This window comes from Chiloscyllium punctatum, chromosome 12, assembly GCF_047496795.1.
Source record: "Chiloscyllium punctatum isolate Juve2018m chromosome 12, sChiPun1.3, whole genome shotgun sequence".
NCBI lineage: Eukaryota > Metazoa > Chordata > Chondrichthyes > Orectolobiformes > Hemiscylliidae > Chiloscyllium > Chiloscyllium punctatum.
The window spans coordinates 64,795,207-64,815,347 of record NC_092750.1 but is presented as its reverse complement, the minus strand read 5'-3'; the positions used below and the strand labels follow the sequence as shown (position 1 = coordinate 64,815,347).

Sequence of the window (20,141 nt, the reverse complement as noted above, 5' to 3'; positions counted from 1 at the left end):
GTATGAAATCATATTCTTTCAGGTGTATCACTTTTTCCTCTCGACCTAATCTTACTATTTCATCCGCTGTTTATTTTTCAATTAGTCAAAAACGTACAGCATGGAAATGGACCCTTCCGTCCAACTCTTCCATACCAACCAGATATCCCACCCAAATCTAGCCCCACCTGCCATCACCTGACCCATATCCCTCCAAACCCTTCCTATTCATATACCCATCCAGATGCCTTTTAAATGTTGCAATTGTACTAGCCTCCACCATTCCCTCTAGCTGCCCATTCCACACACGTACCACCCTCTGCGTGAAAAAGTTGTCCCTTAAGTTTCTTTCCTATCTTATTTTTGGTAATCAATAGAATAGCTCCTTTACGAAAGTGATCAAGACAATCAGATGCTCCATTTTCTTCACAGGGTTATAATCCCCTCGCTTTCAGAAACTTAGTGAGCAAAACATTGGAGCTAAAGACTGAAGGGATCAAGGGAAACCTAACTGCAGCAGTATTAGACACCCAATGCATCAAAATCAGGCCTGTTAAATTTCACTTGACTACCAGTCAAGATTGGTAGAAAGTGAGGACTGCAGATGCTGGAGATCAGAGCTTAAAAATGTGTTGCTGGAAAAACACAGCAGGTCAGGCAGCATCAAAGGAACAGAAGAATTGATGTTTTGGGCATAAGCCCTTCTTCAGGAATGAGGGTGTGCCAAGCAGGCTAAGATAAAAGGTAGGGAGGAGGTGCATTGGGAATACGATAGGTGGAAGGAGGTTAAGGTGAGGGTGATAGGCTGGAGAGGGGGTGGGGGGTGGACAGGTTGGGAAGAAGATTGCAGGTCAAGAAGGCAGTGCTGAGTCGGAGGGTTGGGACTGAGAAAAGGTGGGGGGAGGGGAAATGAGAAAGCTGGAGAAATCTGCATTCATCCCTTGTAGTTGGAGGGTTCCTAGGCATAAGATGAGGTGTTCTTCCTCCAGGCATCATGTTGCCATGGTCTGGTGATGAAGGAGGCCAAGGACCTGCATGTCCTTGGCAGAGTAGGAGAGAGGAGTTAAAGAGCTCAGCCACAGGGCATTTGGGTTGGTTGATGCAGGCATCTCAGAAGTGTTCTCTGAAACGTTCCGCAAGTAGGCGGCCTGTCTCCCCAATGTATAGGAGGCCACATCGGGTGCAGCGGATGCAGTAAATGATGTAAACCAGTCAAAATTATAGATATCAGTAGGCATTGAACCTATAGCTTGTTGATTTGAATATACAGTCAACTGAGTCAAGCTGACAGGTACAAAAGATGTGATACCTTGGAGATCCAGTTATCAAAAGTCTGACAACCCAAAAACCTTGATTTTGTTCTAATTACTCATTCTATCAAAATTGCAACCAAATAGAAGCAGCACAGGTTAGTGGGCCTATTAGTATGTGTGCTATTGCATTGTTTAAAATGTTTAATGGCAGGCTGTTTAAACTTCCTTTGATTAAAAAGAACTACAGCACACATTTTCAATAAGAACATTTTATTTTTAATATGGGTTAGTAATTTGCTCCAGAGTCAATATATCCTTAAAGAACGGGTATGAAGCACAGCACATAAAGACCATTTTTTTCTCTTCCCCCTCCACCCCCCCAAGCATTCCTGACTAACCTCAGGCAGTTAGGGCTCAACCCAAAACAACTATTTATTAAGTCTTATCTCAGAGCTTTATAGAAGCCCAGCCAACATTTCTCAATCTTTTGTTGCCTTAACATTCACATGAAGCACAATCAACAGCTTAGCCCAAAAAGACCTATTAAGTTTTCATTGATCCAGACTTCACTTCTGGCCAGGAGAAAGTGAGGACTGCAGATGCTGGAGCTCAGAGTCAGGAGTCTGGTGCTGGAAAAGCACAGCAGGTCAGACAGCATTTGAGGAACAGGAGAATCGATGAAAATAGATCACCTATTTTCATCAGGAATGAAGGAGGGCTTATGCCCGAAATGTCAATTCTCCTGTTCCTCAGACACTGCCTGACCTGCTGTGCTTTCCCAGCACCACACTCTTCATTTCTGGCCAGAAATATTATAGCCCTCCCGTTTTCTTGTACTTCAATTAATGTTGTGCCACCTACCTTCGAAGTTTCATACACAAGTTGGAAAGTAAATAATTATCCTTTTCAAAATGAGTATTTTAACTCCTTGAGCTCAATATCACATGAGCAAAATGTTATCATAGTGAAATAGAAGAAATCTTCTTCAGTATCTTTAGGAAAAGGCATGCTCAAAAAGATCTTGTTGCATGCTCAGACTTAAACATGTTAATTGGGAATCATTTTGAAAACCTAATATTCTTTTAATGCATTTAGTGAACCTGAAGCAGATATAACATTCTGCAATGATTTGTCAAAGACTATCTAATTCTATATATTTGACTATTTGTGCTGTTACAGGTAGTGACGTTTAATTTCAGTACATAAGATATGGCACATTCTCAGTCCAAATAATAATGAACCACATGCTAGCTAAATCCATGTGTGTAAATTATAACCTTAATCTCATGTCAATCATCCAGTTTCCACCACCTTTTCCTTTCTGTATGAACTATGCTCAGCTCCTACTTCCTTATCTCTCTCCCAACCACATGCTGAAACAAAAACACCCTGGATGGTGTGGATTTCAGCTTCTCTTGGTAGTCTTATTTTTCATTAAAATAGCCAATTCTTCAATTAGCAATATTTAAAGACCATGTCATTAAAGATTAATTCTGAGGAAAATTGCATTTCATTTGCTTTACGACAACATCCATTTGATGTACAAATATTTCAGCTATCATGCTTACACATGTGCATTGAACAGTTTAAGAATAGCCAGGCTTGAACATTGATCAACAACTTTAACTATAAAAGCATCTTTTGCCTGTAGTAAAAAGGGTTGCCTGACAGTTCCTGGACTCGACCAAATGAATTGACAGGTATCCAATAGATCACCTATTTTCCTCATTTCCCCATCTAAACTTGAAGACAGCAAACAACACCATTACATATTTGGCTTAGAATTAAATGCTTTTAGGATTAAAAAAAACACTTAGTTGTGAACAGAAGTTAAACCTTGTAGCCAATGTTGAGTTTTGCAACTGTTTATCCAGTTTGGATAAATGCGCAACTATTTCGTTACCTGGATAAAGCAGTTACCAGTTTCAGCAAACAATTTAGTGACAGGGGCTCCACCAGTTCTTTTTAGATTAGATCAGTTAGAGTCACAAATAGTCCGTTAAGTCAACTGTGAAAATGCAATCTGATGAGCATACTCAAATTATGCCAGATTTCAGCTGATAATTATTCAGCACAGGACTCTCCTGCTGCTCAGTAAATCTTTCCCAATGTTTGATGATCTGCACAAAATGAACATTGTGAATAGATGAGCTAAATTGGTTTAAAGCAGCCAGGCCAGATGTAGATGCTACTAAGGCACTAGCATGGAGAGGGAGGAAAACCCATCTCCCTGACCAAGATTCTGTAGTCAAATATTGGATGTGTTATAACACCTGTGATGATGCAGCTCTTTTAACAAGGTTAAGCTGTCATTGCTATCTATTTTTCTCCATGTTTTCATTATGCTTTTGCTATTCAGTTCATGTATGGGATTGCTTCCTTAAATAAAGCTTACACTTTTGGTACAGGAAACAGTTTAAACTCCGGTTTCAGAAATATTTGTCCTCATGACAATCAAGAGTCAGTAAAAAAATTTCAAGAGACTCGCTGGGAATTTTATTACACAATGAGAAAATTAAAACATTCTCGAACAAAAAAAGTCATTGATAAATAACAAACTTTGTAACTAATCAACTTTCATGGATATGCCATTATATTTACTGCTGAACACTGTGCAGATGCATATATACAGACTCAATGTTTAAATATCCCTGATGACTGCATTAAATTAAAGCTATTTACACTGTTCGAGTACCAGTCTTAGTCATCTAGCACAATTACTTGAAACAGCACAAAAGTTCTTAGTGTATATCTGTACTGTGACTAGATTTAATTGAATTAGGATAATCTCAGATTACTCTATTGATATTCATAGAAGGGAAATGTTTGAGAGTTTGGCCTGTAGCAGAAAAAAACTACACGCAAATGAAACAGATGCCATGTGCTCACTGGGCCAGTCTCCACCACTGAAACGAAGGTCCAAGGAGAATTCAGCATCTGGCAGTCATCTATAGTGCACAAGTCTTAATCTGATGAAAACTTGCATTTCAGTCACACCTCACATAAAACCACTGGGAAATCAACATGGATTCGTGGATGGTCCAGTTTAACCATCCCCTGTAGAGAAAAAAAGATAGGTCAGGTAATTCAGGGAGTTAAAAAAAAGTGATCAGCTTGCATTTATGGGCTATTTAACATATTGCTAACAATTCTATGGTGAATGTTCTACTAAGCAGCTCCTATGATGAATAGCAAAAATTATAAATTACCCATCATAACCCACATTTGTGACTGAACAACTCAATGTCTCAATTGAACAGTTCTTTTAAACAGCTAGTACAATGGTTCAAGTGACCTTTAGCTGTATTGTATGATTTCTCAAAAGTGTTAAGATGGATAATAAAGGTTGGGTTTTCCAGTAGCACACACACCTTAATGTAGTACCCAGTGGTTTCAGTACACATAAGGAAAACTCAAGGTATCCTGATGGCCATAATGCTACTTGGGGATAGAGATACAAGACAATCAAATATTGAAACCATAGGAAGACAAAGTAGTTTCTAATGCTGACCTTTCATACTTTGCTGCTGCAGAGAAACAAATCTGTATTAAATGATTGTCCAAACTAACTTGAAAAATGATAAGCTGCATTGTTTTAGTGAAAGTTTTCACTGTAAATGTCCACTAAATTTTTTGGATGATTCAAAATATCTATTAAAACCAGCCTCTAATCTCTTTAAGAAATTGGTACATGCTGCTATTTCAGTTGAACTGCAATCAGATTTATTGGTCTTTAACCAAAGTGGTTTGGATATAATTGTGTCAAGTTTGTCTATGTTTTACATCTGAATAACAGCCAGTGACTGCTGCTTTAAGTTCACAATTTGGATGGATGGATGAAAGGAATTTGCCTGCTACTGTTCCAGATTATTTAGTGTCTCAATCTCATCCCTATTACAAGTTTACTCAATCCTTTCTGCAGCTTCCCTCTGACCGTAACATGTTTTTGCCTGAACTCTAACATTTACTGATCCATACTTATCCAAGGAGTTGTTGGTTTGGTACCATGAAGGCCATTGCAGACGCAATGGCCCAGATCTTGTAAAAGAAAAATCATTGCTGCAGCAGTTTAAATAAGGAGGGCATGACAGGATCACAGTGATGTTCTTCCACAGCTGATATCACAGAAATTGTCTAGGAAGTTGAAACTGCTAATAGGCAACTACATGACATCTGGGCCCCTGTGGGAAAGTCCACGACAGAGTTAGACTTGGAAATTTTATCAGATGGAACTAACTTTTGCTTAAGTTACTGAGGAAAGATCAGAAAATTAAAATCTATCCTGAGTAAAATACCAAAATCCAACATGCCATGGACCCCACTGCACCCTTCTACCCTGGAGAAAGCATTTTCTTTGTTTCTCCCCTCTCTTTCAACAGCATTTAATCCACCATATATCTATGCCCCTTCAGTTCTGAAAGGTTATATTTAACCCATAACATTAACTGTTTCATCCTCCACAGATACAGACTGACAGATATCAGACCTCCTGAATATTTTCAACATTGTTTTCTTATGGATTTATAGCATCTGAGTTATTTTGCTTTTAAATTGGTACTTGTTCTGTCATAGAAATTCCTTAATGAGTCATACTAGTGGCAATCCCTGGTTTTTAATGTGGGCAAGGCTCTTGCTGCCTCAGCTATCACTTACACCTAATGTGCACCAGCCAGCATACCCTGGTGCCTCATCACATCCAATAAGCTGAAATAAACAAGTGTATCAGCTTCACCTGGTGCAGAGATAAGACATCACCACTCAGAACAACAGATGAATTAGATGATCCCAGCAAGAGGGCAGAGGCTTTGGAGGCAAACAGACAGCAAACTTGTGTCCAATCACCTTGGAATATTTTAGGGACCTTGAAGAACATCACCCTCTAGTGAGCAATACAGCAAAGTCGCAAAAGTTGGTGTGGTGCAGAAGTAACCAGTATGACATTGCATTCAATCTGTGGCAATAGTAAGGAACTTGAAGGATAAGGTATGGAAATTAAGCAATAGCATTTTGCGTCCCTCATTCTCAAATGGGAACAGGTTGGAAAAAAAACTCAGGCGGACGCTCACTTATAACAAATGCTGCAGTTGAACCACTTGCACAGAATGGCTGCAGTATTTGGGTTTATAATAGGTCACTATACAATTGTTTGAAGGGTTTGCTGCTTTTGAACAGACTACATAAATGCATAATCTTTACTGGAACTCGATCCAGAGAAAACAAAAAGGATACACTAATTACAAGGCAGTATATTTGCTTCTCACCTGAGGTATTAAATTTTTATGAATTCTTTTCAGTTTAGCCTTTTTCCTTCCATTCTTTGTGACAAATGTTTCTTCATAGAATTCATGAGCCAAATCACCATCTTCATCATAATACATCGAGCTGCAAAGGCAAAAAAAACCAAAAAATGTAGTCTGTCACAAAACGGATATACAACATTAAAATGAAACTTTGTTGCCAGCTGAAAATCTAGAAAGTCTCCACAATGTATTCACAATAATTTAATGAAAAATTTAAGTGTTGTTAGGTATATTTATGAAAGTGGCTTTATATTAAAAAAAGGGCAAGGCTTTTATATATGGACATACTCTTACCAAAATTTAAACCTCCTGACCAGATTGGCCTCTGAATGCTTTAGAAAGCTTACAACCAAAAAAAAAGTGAAAAATGACTAAGCTGGCTTTAGTATTTAATGATCACTTCAAAGTCCTGTTAATTATCGTCCTTTCCCTGTACACAATCATACTTGGGGAAACCACATACTCTGCTAAATTTATGGCACACAGTCCACAGTTGCTAGTGTCAATATTTAATTTTGTCCTGCAATTGTAAGATTTTATTAGGCCACCCAGAACTTTTTCAGGGCCACTGAATGAGTTCAAAAAGTGACAGTTAGGGATTGAAGACAAGTATTTGTGGAGGCTCCATTTTTTTTTAGAATGGAACATGTGGCGGTTAACTGTATTGTTGGGAAGGCAACTGAACTACACTTATTGCTTGTGGGTGGAGTTATTGAGGGGTTAAGAGTAGGTAGATGGCTCTGTGCTGCAAGAAACTCAAGAAATTTTGGGGATTAGCTGGAGTCAAGTTTCAATCATGTTTCAGTCGAAGAAAACTAGGAAAATTACTGGTTCTGTGTCGGAGAAGTGGAAAGGGGCTTGAAAGAGGTCAGAGTAATATTTCAGTATGCATAAGAGAATGAGGTATGAACGTTTACAAGCAGTGTCTATAAATATTTCACAGTTGTGAATAATTTAGATTTCATGGAAAACATAAGAACATCAGGGTCAAGAAACAAACTATTAGCAAAAAAAAATTAGCTGCACCTGAGAAGTACTGGAGTGCAGTTTTCAGAATCCAGGACAGTGGACTCAAGACAGTTAGGTGCCAGAACAAGAATAGCCACTGAGGCAGTCTAAGATGCAGCATCTCTCAAGAAGGTGTTTCAAAGCCAGTCTCGGAAAAGTGAAGAACTGCAATTGAGTTGAATGAAATTTGATGACCCATCATGTCATTAACATCTGAATTGTGGGGGGGGGGAGCTTTACTGAGAAATCAGTTGGCTATGCCCGGACAGCATTTGTCATTAGGTATGCATTATGGGGTTTCCAATTACAGAATAATATCCATATATTCCACATGTTAACACTGGGTTAGAAATAAGTTGTACATGTTTATAGACTATAATACTGCATTAACCCTTAGTAACATGTTATTTGTATGAAATTAGAATTTTGTTGATTTGTTCAGTAAGTTACTTCACTGGAACTCATCCTTTGTTTTTAAAGTAGACAAAGATAACTGGCTCCAAACTAGATTAAGGCGAAAAGTTTTGATTTGGTTTGGGATCTAACAATACACTAGAGTTCTTGAGGTGAATACTGATGTTGAGTATAGTCCTGACCCCAAAGGAACATGACTATTTCTAAGCAGCCTTTCAGAGATGCCTGCTCCATTATAAACAAAATTTGATGTACTTGCCAGATGACTTCAAGAAGGACTTTACATTTCCAACCAGATCATCCATGAATTTTTGTGGAGGTGGTTGGTTTACTAACAGAACTTTGAATTTTATTGCAAATTTAGGTATTCTTAAAATCTAAATGCCTACTAAGTAAATAACTACCATATGCTGCTTAAGTACCTGTGCAGCAAATTTAAGTTCCCCTCTGCAACGCAAATATGGAAATGGAGGAATGAGTTACTTTGCATGAACTGAAATGTAACATGACTGTAACACATTATCCCTGTTGCCCAGCTGGATAGAACTACACTTTTTGTTCCATTCTCATCTGGTTAATCTTAATCTGATAAATACCTGCAATGGTTTCTCTTCCCACACCTGTGTTGATACCACCAGGGTCCCCAAAGAGAGTGTGCACTTGAGCAAAAGCAAGATGTCCCCTTCTCTGAAGTCATCAGCTTTGACACCAGCTGGCAGTTGGCAGAGTGGCCAGACAGCTTTCCAGTTTGGTGTAATATTTACCATTGTCTAAGTGTACCCTTCTGTTCCAAGATTTGCTTCTGAAACCCTCATCCACATCATCTGCCTCTAGATTTGACCGCTCCAATGCTCTCCTATGTCCTACCTTATATGAAAGGTGAGGTCACCTGTAACTCTGCTGCCCATGTCCTAGCATGCATTATGTTCCTTTCCACCAATATTCAAGGGCTCACTGACCCATAATTTTTAAAATTCTCAATTTCGTTTTCAACTGCTGTAGCTTCATTACATCCTCACTAATTTATTTGAGCTCCACAAGTGTCCAAAATATCTTCACTTTTCTTAATTCTGGCATCTACCTCAAAGTAGATAATTCAAATTACAGTCCTTTTAACTTGTTGCAACTCTAATTCTATAGATAAGCAGTCAACAATGTGCACTTTACTAGCATCTTTAACAAAAGGAAACATATCACAGCACTTCACAGGAATGAAAGTGATTAGCCAAGAATTGACAAGTGTAAAGAGATATGAGGACAATGGCTTGGCCAATGAGGAGAGCTGGAGACAAAATTCCAAACTTTAGGTCCAAGCTGTCTGAAGACAATTAACACCAGGATAAAGATGTGGAGTCACGAGGGGCCAAAATTGGAGGGCTGGAAGAGTCACAAAGTGGATGGGCAAAGTCATGCAGAGATTTGGACAAGAAAAAATGTTTTAGAGTCAAAGCACTGGATGGAAGGCAACATAGATAAATATAATTTAAATTATCTTAACTTAGTGGAGAGTGGAAACCCAGCTCGATCAGCTTTGGGACTAGAGGTAACACAGCAATGGATAAGGGCTCAAGTAGCAGAGGAGCTGTGACATGGGCAATACAATGGAAGTATAAGCAGAATGCTTCTGATAGAGAGGTGAAACGGTTATACTGTACTTAGGACTAGCTACAGAGGTTGTAAAGAGTTTAGCTCAGTCAAAGAATGACTGGAGACTAGCGTTTGGAGGGAGTGTACATTGTTGGAATTATAGTGAATAATTTTTGTTTGTTACCGATAGGAGGACCTGTTTGTACTGTGCAATCCATGTCTTTCAACACATTGCTTTAAATTCAGTTACAACTGAGTTCAACTTCCCTTCACTATTCTGTTGCTGCATCTCTCTCAACCATTAAAGGAATGTCACATTGATGGTGTAGTGATTCAAATGTACCCTTTTGTAAATTACAAAAGGATTAAAATAACTTGCACTCTGTATTCTAAGCTGCTAGTGATGTGGCTCACTTGACATCAACTAGGTATGTCCAAAACATGCCAGCATTAATTACATTGTATTGAACTGAGAACCCAGATACTGAGAATCACTTACAGGTTAGCATCAGAAAAAGGAAACCATTAAAGTAGTTGTGAAAATTTCAACTAACTTGCTAAATGTCAGAGAAGGAAAACTGTCACTCACATGCTGTCTGGTCAACATTTGATTCTGCTCCACTGAATGTTAGCCCTGAAGTGAGCCAGCAAGTTAATTCTTAAGCAGAGGAAGTAACCCACCATTTAATTTCAGGACAATCAGCAGGGCACGTTAAAATGTGCCTTCTCTACTGTCACCAATATTAGATAGTAATCAACAATTCACAAGCAATATGTAATGCCTATTTTTTATTTAGGTAAATCCAACTTAAAATATATACTATTAACAGTGGTGGCAGTGTGCTCTCAAGCATAAGAAACAAAAGAATAAATCAGTGTAAATAACTGCTGCTCCAATGCTCCTTGTCCTCTGTCACTGATTGAGAAATTGTGCAAGGACGCATGAATATCATGAATCAAGCCCTGGGAACTCAAAATAATGTGAATACATTTCAACATTGGAGTAATTTCATTCACTACTATTTCTTACACCCGAGCCTAAAATGCTTCATTTTAAAATGGATTCGGTAAATGATTAATAATGGAATTAACAACTAATAACCACTTTGATTGTTTATAAGTGCATTCAAGTTTGCCCTGGCAGTTAAGTATTTCTTCTTCACTTTAGAATGTTGTCAAATTATGCTCCAGCATTTGGAATGTTTCCCAACTTTGCCTACAAAATAAATGGAATCCTATATCTTAAACTATACCAGCATAATCAGATGGCTCAACAGTGCACAAAAAAAAATTACATTATATCACTGCTTCTGACAATTATCACCAACAACTTTCAAAAATGGAAACAATATTCAGAAGATGCACCTTCCAGATCCACCTAGTGCAGAAACCAAATACTAGAAGACCAAAATCTGTGCTGAGTTCTGACTTCAGCTCAGGCAGAACGCTCCAAGCACCATCCCAAGTAACTGAGAAAGTGATAGTGTTCTAGAGTGGCCAAACTGTAGAAATCCTCACTGTAGAAATGGTTACTGGGTAAAAGAGATCAGATTCAAATTCCTTCTACAGACAAATTGTCTAGGTGCATACTTTAGAATGTCCACTACAATAATGTACTCGCAGATTGCTCATGTCAATGGAACCCACCTCAGCAGAATCTGCTCTTCCAAACAAAGGGTCATTTGTTACCCTCACCTTTCCAGACAAGATCCACTTACTGTAACTATTTTCCAGGTTTTAAACTCTACTTAAAACTGGAAATTGCTTCAAATCTCATTGCTGAAACTGTCATTACTAACATTTATGGACTCCGAAATTTAAAGCACAGATGTAGGCCATTTGGGCCATCATATCTGCACCAAAGTTATGACATTAATCTTATTTTCCAACTTTTGACCCATATCCCAGAGGCTATGGGAAAGCAAGTGAATATCTAAATACTGCTTAAAATGTTTAGATTGTGACAACCTGTGAATGATATGAGTTCCAGATTCTCACTACCTTCAAAGTGATAACATTTCAATTCTCCTTCTCAATAGTCACAGCCATGGATTTAGAAAGTGCTGTTTTTGGTGAAATTTCTACATTGCATCTTGTAGCTGGTAGTCACTGCTGCTATTGAGCATCAGTGGTGGAGTGACAATGTTGGTGATGTCACTTAAGCTGGCTGCTTTGTAATGAATGGTGTAAGGTTTGTGTTGTTGGTGCTGTACTCATCCAGGTAACTGATAAGCATTTAATCATACTCCTGACTTGTGCTTTGTAGATGGTGGATAGACTCTGGGGAGTGGAGGCGGCAAATTACTCACTGCAGTATTCCTAGTTTCTGAACAGCTCTTGTAGCATTTGCAGTTGCATGGTTAATATATTTGTTTTTGGTCAATGGTCACTTCCAGGATGTTTATAGTTAGGGGATTCAGTGATGGTAATGCCACTGAATATCACAGGCCAGTGGTTAGATCGTTTTGTTGGAAATAATCACTGCCCAACATTTGTGACGCAATTGTTAATCATCCCTTTCCTGCCCAAACCAGGCTATTGTCCAGATCTTGTTGCATTTGGACATGGATTGCTTTAGTACAAAAGAAAAAGTTGTAAATGATGCCCAACTTTGTGCAAAACAGCAGTAAATACCCACACTTCTGACTTTATGAAGGGAAGGTCATTGCTGAAATAGCTGAAGATGGTTCAATTTGAACAGTATACAGATGAACTCCTGCAGCAGTGATGTCCTGGAGAGGAGCTGACCGACTAACAACTATAACCATCTTCCTACATGCAAAGTATGACTTCATTGACTCCAATTTTGCTCGGGCTTCTTGATGCCACACTCAAACACTCAGTATTTCAGGCTGAATTCCAGATGCCATTGCTGTTCCCAGCTAAGATCTTCCAGGTTACAGCAATTCCCCTCCCTAGTTGCCATGCTATCAAATTTTGTACTATGTGCAAACTTCGTAAACATATCCCTTAACTACAAGTCCAATTATTATGGACTCTAACAGGGAGAGGTTGGCATCCTGATCAATGACATCTACTCAAGTATAAAAGGCAAAGTCCATATTTTTTTAAAAAATCACAAGTGCCTGCAAATACAAAGACTGCAGAAGAATAAACCTCTTCAATATAAAATAAAATACATAAACTTAGCAGCTCACTGCCAAAAGCAGCATTATTTAGGCAGTTTACATTATACAAACATCTGCCAAGCCAGCAGAGGATACCATTCCCATTCTTCTAGTCTCGTTTGAGGTTGACCTTTCCCCCATTACAGTAAGTGATCGAAAAGGAGACTCAAAATTCAGTAAAGAGAAGAATCCATCCTTTCCCATCTGCATTATAAAGTAACAGAACTGACAGCAGATATAACCAACATACTGCACCAGGGAAAAGCAGGTTGTTGTTTGCTGCTTATGATTCCCATGACAATTTCTCAATCTTAGCTAAGTTGTAAACTACACATGCCAAGGGACACTAGTGCAGATGTGTACAGGGGTGTAGCAGCACGTAGAAACAAGAGATTAGAATTTGTCAGCCGCACAATACTGATAACCTGCTCTCAATTATGGGATTACTGTGGCTAGATACATGCCCTGAAATAGATCCCTTTCCCAAATTCTTAAAAGGTGGAATAGTGTAAATTAAATGGGGCATACAGAACATAAGAAAAAAACATTTTAAAATAAGGCTTAAAGAGAGGAAGATGCTAAACTTCAAAACCAATTAAATTTTTTAAATTTATGAATAATTTGATCTCATTAATGCAAACTTTGCCTTATATTACTGATCAAATTCAAAACATTAACGACATATCAAAGGAAGTCCATTGCAAATATCTGAGAATGTAGCTTAGTACAGCACCCAACATGAACAAATAGTGGTAAGTTATGAAAAATAAAAAAGCAAAACTATGGATGCTGGAGATCAAATGAAAACAGAAACTGCTGGAAAAATTCAGCAGGTCTAGCAGTATCTGCACAGAGAAAGCAGACTTAACGTCTAGGGTCCAGAGAGCTTTCTTCAGTTCTGATGCTACAAGGCCTGGCAGCAAGTTACTTGTTAGTCTAACTTCTCAAAGTAGCTTCATGGCATTTAACAGGTATCTGAAGTCTCAACTGCATACCATCACAATCCCTGGGATGAAACAATCCAATGATTTGTGATAATATGTTGCCCTGGAAAAGGCCCTAAGAACCTTCTCTAGAGTTTCTACACTGGCACTAAAATTCAAACTCTTATGAGAAAAAAAACTAAGCACGCCCAAGACACTTTTCTTTATATGTCAAGAGGGTTCAGCACCAGAACTTTCACCTTAAATATTACATGGGCCATCCTTAGCTCAAAAGTAGTACTGCTGAGTTAGTTAAGAGATGTGGAATTAAGCCCCACTGAAGACATGGTCACATTGCTGATCTGTAATTTGACAATACTTGGGCATGCTCTCATGTCAAAGTGCTGGAGAAACTCAGCATCTGTAGACAAAGAAACAGAATGCTTTCAACTAACTATGACATCCTCCAATGAAGATGGCAGTATGATGGGTTGATGCTAAAGGAGGAGGGAGGACAACAAACTATACTTTCAAAGTAATTTACTAGCTGCAACATGCAAGTCACAAGAGATGTTCTATTAAATGGAAGTTTTTTAAATTGATAAATATTCAAGAACCTATCAAAACTTTGCTCATTTCAGGAAAAATCTCCAGATAGTATATTTAATGGTCTGCTTGTTTATGAAATATTGACATCTTAGACCACCTTGAAATACATCATCAGTAATTACTAATGATATACTATTCAATCCACAACAATCATTCCTCTGTCATTTGCCCTAGCAGATGTGACAGTTCTGAAGTGAAGACCCACAGAGGCCTTTTTGCACAGCTAGGCATGCTCACAATTTTAAATAGAAAAATAAAAACCATTACATGAAGTGCAAGAGGAAAGTCTTTACTTGGCAGTTTGGTTGGATGCAAAGGATCTCATGAAAGAATAGCGGGGGGTTTAAGATAAATTGGCCACCTTGGTAAATATAAATGGGATAAGTCAACATACTTGCACCATAGCAAGGGATACTGAAGGAGAATGTCCGGGTCCTATTCAAATAGAACTTCCACCCCCCCCCCAGAGTGGAAACTCAGGCCCAGTCCTGTGGAGGAAAATAGACTTAACTTTGAACCTGATGTGACTCTTCTTTATGAGACATGCTTCAATTCTAAGAGTTGTACCAAACTCAAAACATTAACCATTTCTCTCCACATATGTCGCTTGATCTGCTGAACTTCTCCAGCACACTCTGCTGCACTTCAGATTTCCAGAATCTGCAGGAGCTTGCTTTTAAACAGCAATAAACTTACACAAGAGTTAAGGTGAAAAGCCAAGCCATTTCAAAAGCAGTAATGTCCTTAATCTGCACCAACCCTCCCCTGGATCTCTGCCACACACCCCCAGCCCAAACTACACCATCCCTCTCCTGGATCCCAGTTCACCTCCCTCCCTCCCCCATCCATCCCTCCCCAGGATCCCAGCTTACCTCCCACCCCCCTCATCTCTGTTTCCAAACCCCCCAACCATCCCTCCCCAGGATCCCTGTCCCCTCTCCTCAACACCCCACAGTCTGGCTGCTGCCAACTCTTCCTCCATAACCTGCCCTGAACCGCCCCATTCCCACCCTCTAACCTTCGGCGGCTGAAGACGAAAGGAGTAGCCCCGAGCCGGCCGCCTTTGTATCGCGCCAGGCTCTGCTCGCCGACGCCGTTCGCCGAGTCGCTGACGGCGCCCGACCCGAAGGGCCAAAAGGTGCGGCCTTTGGAACTGCTGCCGCCCATTATCAGCCGGAGACCATCTCCGAGCGGCGGCTCTCGGAGGGAGGTGAAAGGGGAAGGGAGTGAGGGTGGGAAGAGGGAGGCGAAGGGGGGGGGGGGGGGTGCGGTTGGTGGCGAGGCAGGGGGTGGGAGAGGGCTAGGCCTGAAGCCTGGGTCTCGCGTACCCACGCTCGAGCTGCTCAGTGACCGTTAGGAGCTGCAAATGATAAGGACCCCGCCCACGGCCGGAGTCTGTCCACACAGCCGCCTGTTTGTAACCACTTTCACGTCAGTGGCCGGGGCCAGCGGATATGACGTCGAGGAGAGGCGGCGGCAGCAGGTCGTTGGGCTGTCAGGTCAGGTGATGAGGTGTGTTAATTTGTTAGTTTAATTTGCGGCATCCTTGGTGTAAAATACCCCCCCTCTATTTTATAATTACTGTAAAAAACGTATAAATGGATGTGTGAGCAATATAGTATACAACAGAATGTTAGGTTCAACCTCAACATCGCCTTCTGCAGGAGGACCCGTGTGTTCTTTGTTGAGTCATTTACCTTGGGACAGGTGGGCTCCAACCCCCTGACACCGTTTCCAAGGTCCTGCGGACCACATTGAGGGTCGCCAGCAACCAGTTGGATGCATTCCTGGAGGTTTTTTATTTTTTTTCTCTTTTTCCCCAGCACCCATGGCGTGTGTGTGTGCAGGTGTAAAACACAGTGAAGGACACAAAGTGCACGAATCTTTATTCAATTTCCACCACCAGGAAGATATGAAAAACACCCGAGTGGCTAGTGACAAGCACTACCCTTCAAACCACAGGGCAATGCTGTGTGATCAAAACAGTGAAGGGGGGTAGGGACTAAATCACCTGGAGGTTTTTATGAAACCTCCGTCAAGCCCTTTGTCCAGTCAAACGCCTTGCCCCCACTTTTCAACCAATTAACTATCCCAAGGAATATTTGCAGTGAATTTCATTTTCTTTTCCTTGCATTTCTGTTGGGTTCCTTATGGCTGATTCATCTCCCAGTTCCAGGAAAGCGCAGGGCAATTCTACAGCAGCTTCTTCCCAAATGTTATCAGACTTATGAAAGGACCTCTCATATATCAGAGTTGATCTTTCTGTGCACCTTCTCTGGAGCTGTAATACTATATTCTGCATTCTATTCTATCATCTTGATGGATTTATGTAAGGTATGATTTGTCTGGATAGCATGCAAAACAATACTTCTCATAGTATTTCTATACAGGTGATAATAATAAATCAAATCAAATCAAATTAAGAGGGGCATGGATAGGATAAATAGAGAAAGTCTTTTTCCTGGGGTTGGGGAAGTCCAGAACTAAAGGACATAGGTTTAGGGTGAGAGAGGAAAGATATAAAAGAGACCTAAGGAGCAACCTTTTCACAGAGGGTGGCACGTATATGGAATGAGCTGCCAGAGGAAGTGGTGGAAGCTGGTACATTTGCAACATTTAAAAGGCATCTGGATGGGTATCTGAATAGGAAGGGTTTGGAGGGATATAGGCTGGGTGCTGGGAGGTGGGACTAGATTGGGTTGGGATAACTGGTCGGCATGGGCCGGGTTGCTCCTTGGCACTCATCCACAGACTCTAACAACAAACACATCGACCTGGACCCAATATACCGGCCACTACAGCGGACAGCTGGAACTGACAACCGGAAGCGGCAGAGACAGGCCACTATAAATGCCGGAGGAAACAGCACAGAAGCGCTTCACAGGAGGTTCCCAAGCACTGAGGATGTCACCTAGACAGGGGACGAAACGTTTGCAAGACAAATTCCCAGCTCGGCGAACAGAACCACAACAATGAGCACCCGAGCTACAAATCTTCTCCCAAACTTATAACATAGATACCTAAAAGCCGGGCTTGAGCTAAAATTCTAAAACCATTAGCAGAGTAGCAGCGCCAGCTCTTACTCCTGAGAGCTCTCTCAGGCTACTCCCCTTATTGCTGAAAACAAGCTGTCGTTATACAGAATTTGGTATTAAAACTACAAAAATGCCACACGCCCTTAAGCAGATAAGCAGTAACAAAATGGCAAAAGTTTGCAGAGGAAGTGAAACTCAGTGACATGTCTATGTAAGCTACATGCACAGCAAAGTGGGAAACCTTGATCCAGCCAGGCCAAATAGTCAATTTGCTTTGGCTAATACATTATTACGAGACTAGTGAAAAGGTCATGAGGTAACCTTGCTCAGGCACAGTGGTTAGCACTGCTGCCTCACAGCGCCAGAGACCTGGGTTCAATTCCCGCCTTAGGCGACTGCATGTGTGGAGTTTGCACATTCTCCCCGTGTTTGCATGGGTTTCCTCCGGGTGCTCCGGTTTCCTCCCACAGTCCAAAGATGTGCAGGTCAGGTGAATTGGCCATGCTAAATTGCCTGTAGTGTTAGGTATGGGTGGGTTGCGCTTCGGCAGGTCAGTGTGGACTTGTTGGGCCGAAGGGCCTGTTTCCACACTGTAAGTAATCTAATCTAATGTTCAGTATCATTGTCCTACAAAATGGCTTTTTCTTTTAAAATCATCTTAGATTCCCAGAATGCAAATTAAATTCATAACATTCCCGGATCTTGAGCTCCCAGGAACCACACACAAACATTCAATCCATGACAAGCCAGTGTTCACTCAAATCAGACCATAAAGGGTTAATTTTCCATCAGCTTCCGTCCTTCTCCCACCCCTCTCTCTGTCTTTTGAACTCTTCAGTCAGTAAATGTAATTTATAGAAGAATGTTTTCTTTCTCTCACTCGCACATAAACATCTTCCAACTTCCTTACTATGTCAGTTTTTTCCTAGCTGTAATGAGACATTCACATAACAGCAGTCAAGATGAGGGAACTGAGCTTCACAAATTCAAATCTGCTTAGTGTGTTATACATGAACATGTATCAGGATTGATCTATTACATGCATATTCTACTCAGCTTATTAAATTACAAGTTCTTTTCCTGTTGAGTATTGAGTTTTGTTAAGAATCAGTTTAGTTACTCTGCATCCTGTTGTAAAATATCTGCCTCCGGCGTGAACAAGTAAACATATTTTATCACCTTATTTACACTGATCCATTGACACTAAGAACAGATGTCCCCAATTCCTCTGAACAAGCACTTTCCCGCATTCTCTATAGCAAATTTGTCACATTTACATGCTTTCACATGTCACATGTGAAAGCATGTCACATGCTTTCTCAGCATGATTAGTCAGTTTGCAGATGACACTAAAATAGGCCGTGTCATGGACAATGAGGAATGTTCTCAGAAATTGTGGTAGGACCTTGATCCCCTGGGGAAGTGGGCTGAGAAATAGCAAATGGAGTTTGACATAGATGAGTGTGAGGTCTTGCATTTAGAAAGTCAAACCAAGGTAGGAGTTTCATGGTGATTGGTCGGGCCTTAAGGAATGAAGTGGAACAGAGGGACATTGGAGTTCAAGTGCACGGTTCTCTGAAAGTGGAGTCACAAGTAGACAGGGCAGTGAAGAAGGCTTTTGGGACATTGGCCTTCATCAGTCAGGGCACCATATACAGAAGTTGGGAAGACATTTACAAGGATGTTGCCAGGACTCAAAGGTCTGAGTTATATGGAGAAGTTGGACAAGCTAGGACTTTTTTCTTTAGAGCGTACGAGACTGAAGGGGGGAATCTTATAGAAGTGTATAAGATCATGAGAAGCACGGATTGGGTGAATGCACTCAGCCTTTTACCCAATGTTGGGGAATCGAGGACTCGAGGGCATCAGTTTGACATAAGAGGGAAAAGAATCAAAGGGAACCCGACGGGTAACCTTTTTACATAGAGGGTGGTCCGCACATGGAATGAGCTGTCAACGGAAGTGGTTCAAGCTCCATCAGGGTGTCTGTTGATTTACTCCCTTTGTACTTGTTAAATGCCTCTCTTTAACTTCTTATCTAATCCTGACTATTCCTAGACATCCAGGATTCTCTGTGCTTATTGCTCCTACATTTTACACTAAAGTGAAAATGTTGGGCTATACTTTCCCAATTCCTTATTGAACTCCCCCGAGTGTTCTGCTGTAGATATACTTGCAAGCAGAAGTTTGCAGTCTAATGTGGCCAAATCCTGCCTTATAATCTGCCTTATCGCAATCCAAAACACTTTTTCCTTCTCTCTGACAAACTTAAAATATACAGTTGAAAGTGTGGTGCTGGAAAAGCACAGCAGATCAGGCAGCATCCAAGAAGCAGGAGAATCAACGTTTCAGGCAGAAGCCCTTCATTAGGAATGATGCTGCCTGACCTGCTGTGCTTTTCCAGCATCTGCAGTCCTCACTTTTGCCTTAAAACATATGGTGTTGTAGCCACTAACACTAAAATGCTCCCCCACTGTCACCTTTAATACCTGTTGTGGTTCTGTTCGCCGAGCAACATGAATTCGACTGGGACAACACTACTATTATAGGGCAAGCCAAACAGAGAACAGTCAGGGAATTCCTAGAGGCATGGCACTCATCCACAGACTCTATCAACAAACACATCGACCTGGACCCAATATACCGGCCACTACAGCGGACAGCTGGAACTGACAACCGGAAGCGGCAGAGACAGGCCACTATAAATGCCGGAGGAAACAGCACAGAAGCGCTTCACAGGAGGCTCCCAAGCACTGAGGATGTCACCTAGACAGGGGACGAAACGTTTGCAAGACAAATTCCCAGCTCGTCGAACAGAACCACAACAATGAGCACCCGAGCTACGAATCTTCTCCCAAACTTTGAACTTTTAATACCTGTCTGACTTCACTTCCCAGAATTAGTC

The 20,141-nt window shown here is 40.7% G+C and overlaps 1 protein-coding gene across 1 annotated transcript; it reads right to left on the bottom strand.

Annotated features, from left to right (window-relative positions):
- Positions 1-3,705: 3,705 nt before the first annotated feature.
- Positions 3,706-15,486, bottom strand: LOC140483882 (tumor suppressor candidate 2-like). The gene is made up of 3 exons (XM_072582674.1): positions 15,220-15,486; positions 6,494-6,614; positions 3,706-4,289 (listed from the first exon to the last, which is right to left on the bottom strand). The coding sequence occupies exons 1-3, from the start codon at positions 15,366-15,368 to the stop codon at positions 4,224-4,226; spliced, it is 336 nt and encodes a 111-aa protein (XP_072438775.1). The 5' UTR covers positions 15,369-15,486; the 3' UTR covers positions 3,706-4,223.
- Positions 15,487-20,141: the final 4,655 nt, after the last annotated feature.

Excerpts from the sequence above, each read along its gene's own strand:
- LOC140483882 (XM_072582674.1), bottom strand. The coding sequence starts at position 15,368 with ATGGGCGGCAGCAGTTCCAAAGGCCGCACCTTTTGGCCCTTCGGGTCG. Across the intron at positions 6,615-15,219 it reads TTCGTCTTCAGCCGCCGAAG|CTCGATGTATTATGATGAAG; the intron begins GTTAGAGGGTGG and ends TTGCCTTTGCAG. Across the intron at positions 4,290-6,493 it reads ATAAAAATTTAATACCTCAG|GGGATGGTTAAACTGGACCA; the intron begins GTGAGAAGCAAA and ends TTTTCTCTACAG.